We start from the raw sequence: 16,250 nt of genomic DNA on the forward strand, positions 1-16,250 counted from the left end.
TTAATTTTGAGGAGGTAGAATAGAGCAGGTTCATCTGGATGTTTTAGATAATTTGGCCTAAGCTAGGGTTAACCCTTCTGTATGCTTTGTCCCCCAGCTGGTCCCAAGCACAGAACCTGGCGGTCCTCATCACTACATCCTGGCATTTCACTGCTTCTTAAAAGGGATGATCCAGTCCATGGGTTTTTCTGTGGGAAATGGATCCTATGCCACATCAAGATCCTTCTCTGTACTTTCCTGACAGCAGTCCAGAGGAGCAGGGCTGTGAGGGGGTGTGGGCTTCGGGACTGCAGAGTGGCTCTGGGCTTGGAGTGGTTTCCACCCCAGCTCCTACACTTTACTATGTGCCTTGGCAAATGTCTTAACCGAAACCTCAGTTCATCTTAAATGAGGCAACTACTCCTGTTATCAAGAGGTTGTTGCAAAAAGTGAATGACTTACTGAATACGAAGTGTCTCGTGTTCCATCTAGCATAGAGCAGCTAATAAATGTTCACAACCCTGACTCTCCTAGTATCTCTGATCATCAATTACAAGTGGACCTGAGCTGAGGCTCAATTCAGCAAGGGTCCGGTCTAGCTAACTTCCTATGTCTAGAAGGGAGGGGACTGCTCTCTCCCGTGGCAGACATAGGCACACCTTGGAGATACTGCTGCCAGATCACCACAATAAAGCAAGTAACGCACTGGGAGTCAAATGAATTTTTTTTGTTTCCCAGTGCATATAAAAGTTATGTTTACACTACACCGCAGCCTATTAAGTGTGCAATACCATTATATCTGAAAAACAAAATAAAACAATGTGTATGCCTTAATTTAAAAATTTGCTTAGGGGTGCCTGTGTGGCTCAGTCTTCGTTAATTAAGCATCTGCCTTTGGCTCAGATCATGATTTGGGTGTACTGCAATGGAGTCCCACCCGCATCTGGCTCCCTGCTCAGTGGGGAGTCTGCTGCTTCCTCTATCCCTCCCGCCACGCCACCTGTGCTCTCTATCACTTGCGCTCGAATAAAATCTTAAAATAAAATATTGCTTAAATATGATTGTTATTTAAAAAATTTTTTTTCAAGTAAGCTCTGCACCGAACGTGGAGTTTGAACTCAGGCTGAATTCAAGAGTCAAGACCCTGAGATTGAGAGTCCCACACTCTACCGACTGAGCCAGCCAGGCACCCTGTAAGTCGGTCTTTCACTGGTGGAGGGTCTGGCCTTGATGTTGCTCACTGCTAGACTGGTGGTTGCTGAAGGGTGGGGTGGCTGTGGCAATTTCTTTAAAGTGACAATGAAGTTTGCTACATTGATTGGCTCTTCCTTTCACAAACGATTTCTCTGTAGTGTGTGATAGATACTGTTTAGACAGTTTTTCCCCATAGAATTTTCAAAACGGAGCCAAACCTCTTACACTCAGCTGCTGCTTTATCAGGTAAGTTTCTGTAATATTCTAATTAAAAAAAAATTTTTTTTTAAAGATTTTAAGTCATCTCTATACCCAGTGTGGGGCTGGAACTCCCAACTATGAGATCAAGAGTCGTGTGCTCTCCTGACTGAGCCAGCCAGGCACCCCTGTAATATTCTAAGTCCTTTGTCATTCCTACAGTCTTCACATTCCTTCTCAAGAAACCACTTTCTTTGCTCATCCACAAAAAGCAACTCAATTGTTCAACTTTTATCATGAGACTGCAGAAATTCAGTCAGTCCCACCTTCAGGTTCTACTTCTAAATCTAGTTCTCTTGCTATTTCCACAACTATAGTTACTTCCTCCACTAAAGTCTTGTACCTTTAATTTGTAAAAACAAAGAACAAAACCCCAAAACCAACCAACCACACACACAAACATACAGAGTCTTCAAAGTGTGATAAAGTGAAGTGCAAGGAAACAAAAAGGCCTGTAGGGGCAATGGCTTAATTCTTCTACAACTTGGGAAACAGCTCCGCGCTACCTTCAGTCTCCTTTCAAAATGTCTCCATCTTGGCTTTGGTATTTGGCTCTCAGCAACTTACTTTCTTACCCTTCTCCGTAACCCCATGTGCTCCTGACCACAACACAGGGAAGATCACCACTACCTTTCCAGTCTGGAGACACAATCTCCCTGCTTGTGTCAATTATTCCAAACACCAACCACAAACAGCTCTCGTATCACTCCTCTTCTACTGGGAAATCCTCAGAAGCACCTGCTACCTCCTGGCCAAGTTTTTTAGCCTGGCTCACTCTTCTCACTTGTGCTAATTATCTAGGGATACACAGATTGCCCTATCCCTCACCATAGTTCCTGACCACTACTTGTTCTCCTTGTGACTTTTACCCGTTTCCAAACAAGCTCCATCCCTCATTTACAGAACAAGCTCTTCCCCACATCCACAGAACCGATAGAATCTTTGGAAAGCTTCCCTTTCTATGTGTGCGCTCCCCCAGTCATGTCAAAACTTCCTGAGAGTAGGGTTTGTTTTTATTTTTATTGTTGGGAAGGAGGGGACAAAACACTAAAAGGGAAGAGGCCGCTTGCCTTCACACACACTACCTTCCCCTATCCACATAAAGCCCATGAGTTTAGCCGTGAGGCTCCCATGATGCCAAGGACCCTGTTCCCAGGGTAGTGCACAGATCTGACCCCTGGTCTCAGTACCTTCTTTCGTGTTCTATAATTTATATGAACCACCTACCTTCTTTAGGCTGTGTCTTCCCTGCATAAAAAAGAGGGATAAGAATCCCTGCTCCTTCTGTCCTCAGATATAGGAGAGCAAGGAAGAGCATAAACATGAAAGCCCGATGAATTCCCAGCAAGAGTGGCCAACGGGACTCGAATATGAGAGTACTGAAGCATTAGACAGAACAGTGGTTCTCTCGATAGTTTAATGTTATATTTGCAGCATAAATAAGGCACAATATATGTCAGGGCGAGGGGGAGCGGGAGAAGGCATAGAGGGGGTGGGGATAACTGCTGGGTGGAAAGGGGGATAGGAGAGGGGAGGGGGAGGGAGAATAGAGTGAAGCCTCTGCCTCAGCCAGTCCCAGGAGATTGTGAGAGCCCGCTCACAGGGATCATGCTGAGTTGGGTGGCAGGGAAAGGGGACAAGACAGTTTTGTAACAAAACAGCCTGTAGCACTACATCCTCCCACATGTCAAAGTCCACCACTGGGGACTGGGGGAGACCCAGACCCAGAGTCGAGCTCCTTGGTGAGATGGAGAGGTGCTGCTACATGTCAAAGATATACAGATGAAGAGAGCTATAACCATAGATACGCATGGCTTGCTTTCAACAGATACTATGTCCGGAGGCAGCAGCCTCCACTGTTGGGGCTGGAGGCTCATCTCCCTGCCGGAAAGGGGTGTGTAGATGTGCGTGTGTGCGTGCGTGTGTGTGTGTTTGTGTGTACAGGACAGCTAGAGCTCCAGCTGGTCCTTCCTGTAACAAAGAATGTGGAGTGACCAGTCTGCAAGCGAATATGGGACAATTCTTGTCCAGACCAAGGCAGGACAGGTTTGAGGAGGAAGTAGAAGGAAGACAAACCTAGATTCTGAGATGAATGACGTGGTTGTTGTTCTAATGGGGGTGGAGAGAGGGACGGGAGGAAATGGAAAAATGTGTTAGTGCTAAGGCAGAGGATGGTACTTAAAATATCCTGACACCCTACAAGGATGTCCCAACTTGCCTCTAAGGCAATGGTTCTCACACATTAGTGTGCACTAGAATCACGGGGAGTGCATGTTAGCGTCCAGCCTGAGTTCCCAATTCAATAGGTCTGTGGTGGGGCCCAAATGTGGTGTCTAACAAGCTCCCAGATGCTGGTGCTGCTGATGCTCCTCGTCCTGGATTATATCCTGAAAACTACCACCCAAGGGAAAGTCAATAAAACTAGTGCTCATAGCCATTTCTTACAGCTAAAATTGCACTCGCCAGTAGCTAGTGGTGGTGAGATACCAGCCCGCCATTAAAAAAATAAAATCAACCCTAGCAGCTACAGCACAAACCTGCATCTACAGAGGACATGGCTGCCTTCACCTGCCCTACTCTCCCTAGCCTCTTCTCAATCTGGGATAGCATTTTGCCCCAAAGAGCGACAAATGACCTGCTAACAGAGGGTGGGAATGGTGGCTAGCAGCTGATGCTCATTCCTGCTGGGTTACCACTCAGGGGCCTTGGGTGGGGATTTATGTCTCTGTGTGCATACATGTGTGCAAACACGAACAGAGAGAAATCAGTTCCATACTATGAGTGGGATGTTTAGGGTTGTGGGAGGCTGAAGTAGGATGGGAGCTCCTCTAATCTGCCTTAGGATCCTCACCTGTCCTGTTCCTCCCTCTGCCCCTGTCAAACAAAAGTCTAAAGAAAGCAGAAAGAGCATATCAACAAAGGCATACGTGATATAACTAGGAGGACTGGATTCTAAATGGACTGGTTATGAAATTAAAGGAAAAAAAAGGAATACATTTCCTTCCTGTGTATACAATGTACAATATTAATGAAAAATAATGATTTGGGGGTGGGAAGGAAGTCATGAGAAAAAGGGGGAGGTTTTGGGGAAAGGGTGGTCTCAGGGCTAGCACCTTTAAAGGAGCCTCTCAGTGTGCAGCAGGGGAGCCTCAGAAACCACAGGAGGAATATTTTGGTAACTGCTTGGTGGTTCAGGCTATAGACAGGGCATGGTTATGGCTAAGTACCCTGTCGACCAGGATGGGTGGTGCCAGAGGGCAGTGAATCAGGATAGAAGCCAAGTATAATAGAACAGGCACAGGGAAGGCAACAAGGTGAATGAGGTTCAGTGAGGACATCTCCTTGTTTACCACTACCAGGAGTGTATGGTCTAGTGCTTAGGGCCAAGGAGAGGAGTGGAGGCTGAAAGAAGCCAGATTTGGGGTGTACAACCAACAGGGAAAGAGTAAGTAAGGGAGGGCCTATTTTTCTAGCTCTCTCTAGCTGTTGAGGGAAGCTTTCCCAGACTTTTCAACTCTGAGCAAGCTGAAAGGGCAAAAGTCTGCAGAGCAGACTACCTGGTCTAGTACATTTCTCTATGGCCTTGGTTATCTACCAACTGTGTCTCTGGGGTGAGGTGGGAGGCCTGAGCCTTGTGTTCACTCAGAAGAGTCCCAAGGCATCCATACTCCCAGCTCCTTTCAGAAAGTGTCTTTCCGTAGGCCCCTAGAAAAGCCATGGTCATTAGGAAGGGCTAAGTGACATCCTCCATGTTTGGTTCTGGTCCAGATGAGTCAGGAGGGCAAAGGGCAGGGAGACTGGCCACAAGGCTGGCATCAATGACAAGATAAGTGACATTCCCCTTAACTATGACAGAGTCTCAGGATAAGCAACTGCTCTGTCTTCTTAGTGAGGCCACGGACCAACTAAAGAGCTATCTGGGGGGTTCTGTCCTGCCCCTCCCCTTCCTACTGCTTTACTACTAAGGTTCTGGCAAAGCCCCTTATTTAGGTCCCCAGTAACTTCCTACCAATGAAAATGAAATAAGGACTCAAGAGAATGAGACATGGGGACTAAGAAATTAAATAAGACCCTCTAAATAAATTAGCTTTCCTACACAGGGACAGACAGCTAGGACTCAAACTTCCTCCAAGGCCAAGCAGTAAGGCAGGGCATGTGTGCAGTGACAAACGGATTCTTCACTTGAAAAACACTTGACTAAAGGGGGAAGAAAAATAGCCATGGGTCTTACAAAGGCTCCTTGGGAGCCATAAACTCAGTCAACCTTTAGGGCAAGGCTCCTGGTAGGAAATCAAGAAAATAAAAAATGAAACACAACTAAAGCAGAAGAAAGTACCAGGGCGCAGCCGTCTAAAGGAAAAGTCCTGAGTACAAGTTATGGCTGTGAACTGTTAAAGGCAAATGGAGTCCCCGGAGGTGGTAGCTGGCGTCCTGACCATCTGCCGTGCCATTTGCTAGACTGAGTCACCTCAGGGGCTGTTCCTGTTGGGTCCTGGGGCGGATGGGTAGAGGATGAGAAAACCATGTTTTCTCTCCTTTCTCTTCACCAGGTGTGTCTTGTTCAGCACCGGCTCTGAAAAGCAGGAGGGAAAATGAAAAACAGACACAACAGAATATGTCCTCTGACTGCCTCACCAGTGTTATCACTCTGAGAAGATGGGAACCTGGTAGCTTAGAATGTTTCACATTTCCTGATGACAGCCAATTTTGGAAGACAGACTAAGAAAGGAAGCTGGCAGTTATTCTGTATGCAAATTTAAGATGGAGGTAGGAGAGAGGGAGAAAAGGACATTCTTGGCTTGGCCAGATGGCAAAAGGTGGCTCTGGGACAACTGGAAGAGATTCATACTGACAGGCTATTAAAGCTGACCTATCTATCCACAGGCCTCTGGCTTTGGACTGCTTCCTATGGCCCTGGTAGAAATTGCATAGTTCAGAGCCAAAGGAAGATGAGAAGTCTTAACGGGGAAGAAAGAGGGACAAGAGGGATGAATTTCTCCCCTTGTAACCTAACTCCTTACAGTAAGAATGGCTGAGAGCAATAGTCACCAACTTCCCAGGCACACCAGATCTCCACAGAGCAGGGCTCTTCTGCTGAGATCAGTACAGCACCTCCTCTCTCCTGCCTCTTCCCAGCCTACCTTACCCTCAAGAAAGCCCACTCAGGACCCCGGGGACACATTGAACCTAGGGATCAGAAAGCAGAGGAGAGCTGAAGAAATATTACAGGAGCAGAGAGACCTAGCAGCTAGCCTAGGAGCCTGGTGAACGGGAGAAGGGAGATCCAGGGTGAGGGACACTTGTGAATAGAAGAGCGTAGCTTGGAAAAGACGACCTCGGGGTGGGGCTGGGAGATGGGAGAAGGAAGGGAGTGCAAGAGTGCCCCACACAACAGCTCCAGAGGGCTGTGCCTAAAGAGAGACTGAGGCAGTGACCCAGGCAGGGGAACAAAAAGGGAGAGACAGGAGCAGATGGACGACCGAAAGGAGTTATATATGCTTTGGCCAGTAAACTCTTGTAAGACATTAAGAATCAATCCACTAACCTGATAGAATGAGCTTCGAACTCTCCTGTTCCTGCTTGCCCTAATGGTCACTGCAGGAGGGTGGACTGTGGAAGTGGGGGGATCAGCCAGTCACACCCGGGGCACTTTCCCTTTTCACTAACGAGAAGAGCTAATAAGGCCACAAGATGATCTTTCCAAGGCTTAGCAGGAGGTGGAAAAGGCCCCAGCAGTAGGCTGAGAAAACTCAAAAGACACAAAAGGGGGTACCCAAACAGATCTGGAAATAGCTAAAAAACGACTAGAATTCTTGCAGCTTTGTTTCTTTCTGCTTTGTTTTGTTGTTGTTGTTTTTTGTTTGTTTTGTTTCTGGGGTTTTTTTGGTGGCAGGTAGGGAGAAGGACTAAATTTTATGGAAGAGCTGAAAAATACTGCTAATTCATACATCAAGGGTAATTTTACATTCACCATAAGTGAATGTTTGAACTAGACTTCAGGAAGAGGGTAAAGGGATAAAATAAGCAGCTAATGGGAGACAAAATCCTGAGCCCACTGGGTGGCTGGGGCGGGCTAGGGGGTGACCTGCCATCAACACTGGCCTCCCTCTACCTAGCAGAAGTGGCGTGCTGCTAAGGATCAGGAAGGTAATAGTCATGGCTTAGTGGGAAGAGAGGGAACCGAGAAACCCAAAACCTAGAAGTGCAAGGGTTAGTGTTGAGAGAGACAGGTACACATGCACGGGCAGGGGTGGTTGTTCGGACCATCTGGAAAGGCCTTTGGCTGTGGGTACATTAGAAACTGCCCCCTTAGGGGATAATCTATGTGGCTCTGGGGCTGGGAGGTTCCTAGTACAGGTGTCAATGTACATGACCATGTGGCTGAAAAGCCCCACATCTGTCCGTTACTCACAACACACAATCTTCCCCCCATATTGCCATGTCCAAGGCAGATGGGAGGCGATAAGATGACATCTCTCTTGGCTCTTGGGCGGGCGAGCTCTGGCTGGGGACCTCTCCACCAGGGGAGGCATCATCTGCCCGCAGACTGGGACTGTGGGGTCATGATCACATGCGACTGTATCGGCATGCTCAGTTCTGTCCTTTGGCTGGCCATCTGAGTGAGGACCGAGGTGGCTACAGCTTCAGCCGCAGAGCGAACACTGAGGCCATTGCTAGGGGCTGTTGCTGAGCTGTGTTGAATCACAGGGGCCGGAGAACCCGTTGGTTCTGAGCTTTCCTTGGGGCTTTCTGCCAGGAAGGAAGACAAAGAGCAGACAGCAAGTAGTTAGAATGGGGAAACGAGCAGGATCACCTTGTGCCATAATTCTAAAGGAGTCCCAAGCAAAGGAAGCCCATCATTCTGGGGGGCAACCTTCCCAGAATCTTAGCTTCTAAGCCACAAAGTGGCTAGGAAATGGGAAGTTCTACGAAGGGACACAAGAACTAGGTCCAAATTAATTTATCTATCTCACTAGAGTAACCCCCCAGCATGTTAATTACACTGTCTGGCTTCTATGTCTTTGTGTGGTTCATCACCCCTACTGGAACACTCTTCCTTTTATTCATGCCCTTCAGTCTTGAAAGGTGATTTAAAATAGACCCCCCCCCCTTTTTTAAGCTATCCTCTTTGATTAACTCCCACAGGAATTTAATCATTCCATTTTTTAAAAAAATATTTTATTTACTTATTTGACAGAGAGAGAAAGCACAAGTAGGCAGAGGCAGGCAGAGAGAGGGGGAAGCAAGCTCCCTGCCAAGCAGGGAGCCCAATGCGGGGCTTGATCCCAGGACCCTGGAATCATGACCTGAGCCAAAGGCAGAAGCTTAACACACTGAGCCACCCAGACGCCCCTCCATTATTTTTTTATGTTCCTTTAGCATGCACTTGCCCCACAGGTAAGCCTGATAAATATCAAGCTACACTCAGGTGTGGTTATGAACGACCCACCAGTCGTTGGCCAAGTCCAGTTACTACGACAAACTACAAACACACCTGCTGGATCCTCCTGTCAATCAGCTAGGCATTAATGACTGAAAACATTTATTACAGGCTATGCCACCTCACCTAAAGTCATGATAACATCTTACTCACAACCACAAATATCTGAGCTGCACGCAGAGGCAACTCCATGTGGCTCTGCAGTCAGATTTTGTGAAACATCAGAGCCTCCACAGCTGCTTCAACAGAGATGTGTGGAATAAATAAGGGCCAACGACCAATAGTTGTATTTTTTATTCTCTCCTGGTGAATGTCTGGGTCCCCTTTCAGGATTCAGATATAAATAACCTCCTCTGTGAAGCCTTCTTTGTTGCGCTCATGACATTCGCTATCTTGTGGCCGGTCCTTTCAGAGTGCACTCATTTATTCGTTGTCTGATTGAGCATCTTGCATGTGCCAGCACTGTGGTATGTGCTGACTGAAACAGGAGCCCTGTCTTCAGGAAGCTCCCACTCCAGGGGCTCACTGACTGGGCTAGCTGTGCTTACCTTATTCACAGGCTGACACGAGCATCTCCTCAGAACTCTGAACCTCTCAGAGGTACAGTGTGTCACTGGCCTGCGTCAAATACCTACCACAGTGTCTACACCACACAGCAGGAACCAGATATATCTTTGCTGTAACAAACAAGTACTTTAATGGATTCCTGCCTCTCAAAAGTTCTTGAAGGGACTGGGCAGAAAACTTACTGTATACAGACTTCATACTGATGAATACTCAGTCCTTGCCTTCTTTACCCCATCAAAAGGATCTGAAATGCTGATCACTAAACTTCTGGAAACACCTCCTTTTCCTGGTTTCCAGAATGCCACACTCACGACTCACCTTATCTTCCTCCTGCCTTCTGGGAGGCTCATTCTGCCTCATTTGTAGGTTTCTTCTCCTTTCTCTGACCTCTAAATGTTGGAGTACCCCAGAGCTTGATCCTGCAACTACCTCTCTCTTTCTGGCTGTGCTCTTTCAATCTGGTTTTGTAGCTTTAAAAACGAACTACATGCTGCTGACTCCCAAAGCCGTACCTGCAGCCTACCCTCTGAACCGCAGGACCACACAACCAGCCTCCACTTGACACCCACACCTGCAAGCCCAGCTTGTCCAACTCTGAGCTGAAGCTACACCTCCTCATCCACTTGCTTCTACACTTTCCTCTACTTCCACAAATGGCAACTCCACTCTTGCAGTTGCTCAGGCCAAAAACTTGGGTGCAGCTTTTGATTCTTTTCTCGTCTATTCTACTCCGTCTGGCCCGTCATCAGGCCCCGTCACTCTAACTTCAAAATACACCCTGAATTCAGTCCCTTCTCAGCACTTTCTCTACCACCCTCCTGGCCCAAAGCTCCACCACCGCTTGCTCGTGTGACTGCCACAGACTCTTACACAGACTGCCTGCTCCTGCCGGGGCAGCTCTGCACTCTCTAACAGAGTGGTTTTGTTCAAACCTAAGTCAGATCAGTCATGTCACTTCTATTCTAAAAACCCTCAAATGGTTCTCCCCCAACCCCCTACGTCGAGTAAAAGCCAAGGTCCTCACAAGGACCAATGAGGCCCTATATGAAAATATTCCCGTTAGCTCCCCTACTTCATCTCCAACTACTCTCCATCCCCGGTTTTCTCCAATCCAGCCACACTAGCCCCCTTGATGTTCCCGGAATGTGCCACATGCACTCCCACTTTGGGCCTCTGCATTTGCTCTTCTGCCCTTTAGCAGTACGTTTTCACCCATATAAATGCACAGCCAGCTCCCTCCCTTCCTTAAAGTCTTTATTCAAAAGTTACCTCATCTAGAATTTCAACCCTGCTGCCGACATTTCATATTCCTCTTTCCTGTTTTTTCTTCCAAGCCTTTACTCTTATCTAATAGACCATATATTGTACCTATTTATCTTGCTTATTGTCCGTCTCACCTACTAAAATATAAGCCCCTCAAGGGCAGGGATTTTAATCAAATCTATTTGGTTTCCTATTATATCCTCAGCATATAAAACAGTGCCTGCACAGAAGAGGCTCAATCAGTATCTGCTTAATGAATGAATGTATCCTGAAGTACATATTAAAATTAAAATTTAAATAGAGATGTTTAAAATGAGTGATGTGGTTACTCTTTTTCTATGGGAACGCATCTCTGAAATGATAAAGACAGCTAGTGGAAAAATAATTCAATACATCAAAATTTGACAGCCAAAATCTCTAGGAATTTATTAAATTTGTACAGGAAAATGAATTATTAGCATTCACTGTCCACAAGCAAATTATTCACAGTAATTTTAATTTCAGGACTGTGCCTGTCCCGAGCATGACTCTATGACCATCTCTTTCTAGCACTATTTTATGTGTGCACACAGGTTACAAACTAAAACTACCATTGGTCCATCACTGGAAAGATAAAATATACCCCCAGAGCACAAGGCTTAACAAATGCCAATGTATCATCTGTTGTTTATACTCTCTTGAGGCCAAGATAGTGTCTTTGGAATAAGAAAGACCTAGATGGAAATCTTGGCTCTGCTATTTCACCAACTGTGTAACTTCAGGTACATGACTATTCTGTGGTTTGCTTGTGTATAAATGGAGGCGATATCTATTTCATGAGAGAACAGAGCAGATGGTAGAGTGCCTAACACAACACAGGCACCTGATAAATATTGCCATCCTTTATCTCGAACTATGATAGATAATTAGGATAACTCTATATGGTTCTGGAAACAAAATTATTTTTTAGGACTGGCTGGTCCAGAAAGGCTGCTTCACCCATCAGTGTGGATCCCTCCAGAACATTCAGAATGGTATTATCAAACTATAAATAGTTGAGACACTGGGTACATGCAGTTTATTGACTGACTAACCTTGCTTAGGTTGTGAGCCACTTACCCAAATAGCCTTGGGTCTTTTTCTGTAGTGCAGTAACCGGGCAGTCTTTGTGAGCTAACAGTAGCTGTTTCAACTGAGCCACCTCATTCCGTAGCAACGTGACTTCGTTCTGAAGAGGGAGGGAAGAAAACAAATCAAGAAAATGCACACTCCTACCTATGATCTCTGTCTGTCAAATAAATAAATAAAATCTTTAAAAAAAAAAAAAGAAAAAAGAAAATGCACACTCTACCTACTAACAACTACCTACTCATGTTGTACCCCCATGGCTGTCCCCACGGTGAGGACAGAATGCTGTCTGGATTTTTTCCCCTGAATCTGGGAGACTCCTCATCCCGTAAGGCTTCAGACAGCTCAGGACCAGTCATGAGTTCAGTGACCGGAGCTGCTTATAATGAAAAGTGGGGATTCATAATGGACACATTATTCCTACTTAGGATAAACATAATCATACCAGAATTAATAATGCATATGTCCTCTAAGAAAGCCTACTTCCAGGAATCTGTTTAACAAAACTACCTACTCAAGTGCACACAATGTTAACTATAGCATTGCTGTTCTGGCAAAAAATTAGAAACATTGTAAATATCCGTATCTTATAATATAACCACACTACAGAACATACTACCATAGAGCTATTAAATAAATGAAGATCCTCTAGACACATGGCCAGGTCTCCAGAGATATTATCAACCCAGTTACATGTTAGAACAAATACACAGTCCCTCCCTGACTATCCCACAAAAAGTATAAGTGAAAAAAATAGTTAGAAATACATATTATGTCTGGTAGGTACACACCAAACTCATCAGGAAAAAATCAGACTGGGAAAGATATACTGAAGAGGAACTTTGGTTTTGTTCTATACACTTGTGTGTGCATGTAGGTATACATATGTTATATACATAAATATATTCATACACCTTTGCAATGAAATCTTAGTAAGTAATCAAAAGAAGGAAAAATAATATTCAAGAAAATATCTGGATTATAATTCTTCTATTTGTGCTTGTGTGGTTTCCCTTCTTTCATTAAGCTGCATTATCTGGGGCAAATACATTTTCCTTTGGGTGCTTCATGACCCCAGCTGGATTTGACTAATACCCAAAAGAGTACCCATTGCCTCCATCTAAATGGGTCTGTGGGTGATTCAGACTCTAGCAAAGGTTTAGGAATAGATGGTGAGTCTTTTTCAACCCCTGGGGAAGAGATTTCAATTTTGACTGGTAAGAGTCTCTTTCGGCATTCTTCCTGGCACAGCTTCTGGAACTGTCCTAATTTAAAGAATCATCGTCTTCTTTTATACTGTTTCACTTTTTTCTGATTCCATCTCACTTCCCAGATTCCTCAATCCCAATAATCACCCAGGACCCACTCACACTCAGCTGAATGTTCTGAGAAGTGAGCTCCTCCGCCTTCTTCTCAAGGGAGGACACCCAGAGCTTCCGCTTTTGACGGCAGCGGGAGGCTGCAGCCCGGTTGCGCTCCAGGAACCGCTGCCGCCTTTCATCAGGATCTTCATCCACTGTGCGTCGCCGCCGCCCTCCCGTACTAGGAGTGGGCTGGGCTGGTGAGACCTGGGGCCCAGGAAGAGGAGTTACTTGAAGGGAACGTAAACCCTTTCCAAATTCAACCTGATGTCAGGTAGAGATCTGGCAGAGGGCGTATCAGTCTCCGTAACCACAGCAAGTCTCATCACCATGTCCCTGAGTTTCTCTTCTCTCTGCCTCCCCCTTTCCTTCCAGACTTCTCAGCCCCATACTTAGACCACAGCTCAGGTGAAAACTGACTATTTCTGAGACAGACAGATAAGATGAGGCGAGCATCACTTTTTGTTTCATAACAATAGGGAATCTTGTAGGTGGGGAAACTATAATGAGGGGTGGGTGCCTGGGGAATTTTTAGGGAGACTGGAATAAAGATACTTGATTTGGACAAGCAATATATACAAACAACAAGTTTCAGAAGAGGAGAAAAGACTTTACTATGGGTGAGATACTAGCTATCATGGAGAGATATGAATTAGTACGTTCTTATTTACAGTCAGTTATTAATCATCCTCAGCAACCACCCTTCCCCCTTGTTTGTTCTGTTTTTTCTTAAACAAAAACCCATTTTGAATCCCTTTACATACTGGAGATCTAGGACTGCCTTTTGTCTTGAAACTTTAAGCTGATGTCCTCTGTCACTAAAGTACTTCTGGATCGTCTTCCCTTTCTATTAGCTGGTATGTGTTCAGAAAAGATAGACCAACTTTCTAATAACCGGCAAAATTAAAATGTAGGAAGGTCAGCCCTCTGTATAAAAGAAACTGTATAATGTAAAACAATGCCAAAAATAAATTCTTCCGGGACCTGCTGCTATTAGAGCACATCTGTATTAGTAGTTCCCAAGGGACAGAGCTCACATCAGTTGCATGAGACTAAGCGTGAGCTTATAAAAAACAGAATCTTATTCCACTTCAGGCCCTACTAATTCATGTTCCCCATTAATATAGATAATCAAGAAATAATTTTATTTATTTACACTAATATTATCTCTCCCAAAAGAAAAAATGGCAAAGAAATTTAAAACTCAATTTAATGAGCTGGAGGCCTTGGGTCACTGCTTCGCACTGTAATATGGGAAGTTTATACTAATTCTCTTGAGATTTTCAATTTTCTCTTTGTCCTGAGCTCAACGGAGCACATGAAAGACTGGTGTTTTAGGAGGATGGAGAAAGGAAACGGTAGGTTCCTATTCTCTCACGCAGGGAAGAGAGGTAAAAGAACACCAAGAGAAAGAAGGGAAGAATGAGGAAGAAAGGAATCAGCAGTAACTAAAAAGAAAGTCTTTTTTTTTTTTTCCTCCCATCATTTTCTTATGAGGGACAGCAGCACAACTCAGGCAAGGTGGCTGTGGCTTCACCATCTCCAGGGACTGGCATTGGAAGGGGTTACAGGAGGGACGGCAAGCTTAGTTTCCAATAAGAAAACTCAAATGAAGGCTTTTGCTGTTGGCCAAGCTTTAAGGTGGCATATGGACATTAAATGTTAGGACATGTGGTGGTAACTGACGAAGCAGGTGGTGACATCAGAAAAAGGGGCTGGACAAAGATGTCATTCTAGAAACCCATCTCAGGTTGTTGTCACCTGTCCAGCGCAGATACTACAAAAACTAAGGCCTATTCAGTTGTCAAAGAAACTTATTAAAACTGAGGCTTCCCTGGGAAAAGAATAGGGCATATAAATGGCACCACTCCTTTCATTGCTCTGCGATAGAAAGGGACTAAACTGATAAGGAAAATGTGTTTTATTATGTCTGTTTACTGAGCCATCTTAGTACCGTGACATCACGTTTTATTCATATATTGTTATTACCCAATTTTGGCCACAAAACTTAATCAGGTAAGTTTTTTGGTTTTTGTTTTTGTCTTTGTTTTGCTTTGTTTATTTTTTGTAAGACTTAACTCATGGGAAAGCGACTAGGGGAGCCTCCTTTGGTGCAAAAAGTGGTTTGAGTCAGGTTCTGTCACACTTCAGAGGGTTCTGCAGATACGTCATTCACATATAGAAAAAAAACAAAGACCAAAAACTGAGACCTCCTCTGTGCCAGCTCTGCCTTCTCCTGCCAGTCTGATGTAAATACAACAGAAGAGTGGGTAAAGCCTGGTGTGTCTTGCTACTGTCAAACTGTTAACAAGAACCGAAGCGCAAGAAGATGCCCCGACTGAAACCCGCTCTTCTATAATTTTTTTACTCCTCGCAAAACAGACGTGCCATAAAGTAATGGTGACACAGTGGGTTCCCCCGTCCAAGGGCCCAACTGACCTGTGGCTGGGCAGGGGACGGGGCATCCGGGTGCTGGATGAGGATCTGGCTCTGCTCAGGGCGGGCTGTCACCATGGTGCTGGCAGTACCTACCACCATTCCACACCCACCATTGATTGAGGAGACCTGGTGGGTCAGGGTGGCTTTTAGTCTCTGTAGGGAACAACAATAAAAAACAGCTTGCCAGGGGTGAGATTCTATCAAGGGTGAGAAAAGTGGGCTTAGATTTTAATACTGACCTTACAGATCACTAAAATTTCCATGCCAATTTGCCCTTAACAGAGGAATTAAAAGAAAATGACAGGGAAAATGTGCACCTGGATCCCTACCATGCCTACCCTGTTCCTTGGCTACCATCCTGGGCACAGTTGGAGGGTGGGGGCTGTTGAAGTAATAGAGTCCAGATGAAAGCTCTCTTCTGGAACCCAGCCAGGTGCTGGTTACGCAGCTATTCACCTCTTGGCCAGCTCTCCTGCCCACTCGTCCACCCTCCATCTGTCACCCTGGAACTGAAACAGCAAGCATTCCACTCCAAACAATCTGTGCTGCTTCTTTTCACTGCCATGGTCTATGTACCAGGCTCTAAAGGTGGAAGAGAGGAGACAGTCATGAATCAGGGTCTTTTCTTCTCCAGACCCCAC

The 16,250-nt window shown here is 45.4% G+C and overlaps 1 protein-coding gene across 9 annotated transcripts in view; it reads right to left on the reverse strand.

Moving 5' to 3' along the window:
* Positions 1 to 1,837: 1,837 nt before the first annotated feature.
* LOC132019734 (cyclic AMP-dependent transcription factor ATF-7) overlaps positions 1,838 to 16,250 on the reverse strand; it is an 89,955-nt gene continuing 75,542 nt past the window's right edge. For 8 of the 9 annotated variants that reach the window (XM_059403247.1, XM_059403250.1, XM_059403252.1 and 5 more), the window contains 4 exons: positions 15,610 to 15,762; positions 13,180 to 13,377; positions 11,801 to 11,909; positions 1,838 to 8,181 (listed from right to left, as the gene is read on the reverse strand). In XM_059403247.1, coding sequence (XP_059259230.1) covers positions 7,964 to 8,181; positions 11,801 to 11,909; positions 13,180 to 13,377; positions 15,610 to 15,762 — 678 coding nt within the window. In that variant the 3' untranslated portion in view covers positions 1,838 to 7,963. The remainder of the gene's footprint in view (positions 8,182 to 11,800; positions 11,910 to 13,179; positions 13,378 to 15,609; positions 15,763 to 16,250) is intronic. The other variant, XM_059403246.1, reaches the window with a different exon arrangement.

Source organism: Mustela nigripes, chromosome 6 (genome assembly GCF_022355385.1).
Source record: "Mustela nigripes isolate SB6536 chromosome 6, MUSNIG.SB6536, whole genome shotgun sequence".
Taxonomy (NCBI): Eukaryota; Metazoa; Chordata; class Mammalia; order Carnivora; family Mustelidae; genus Mustela; species Mustela nigripes.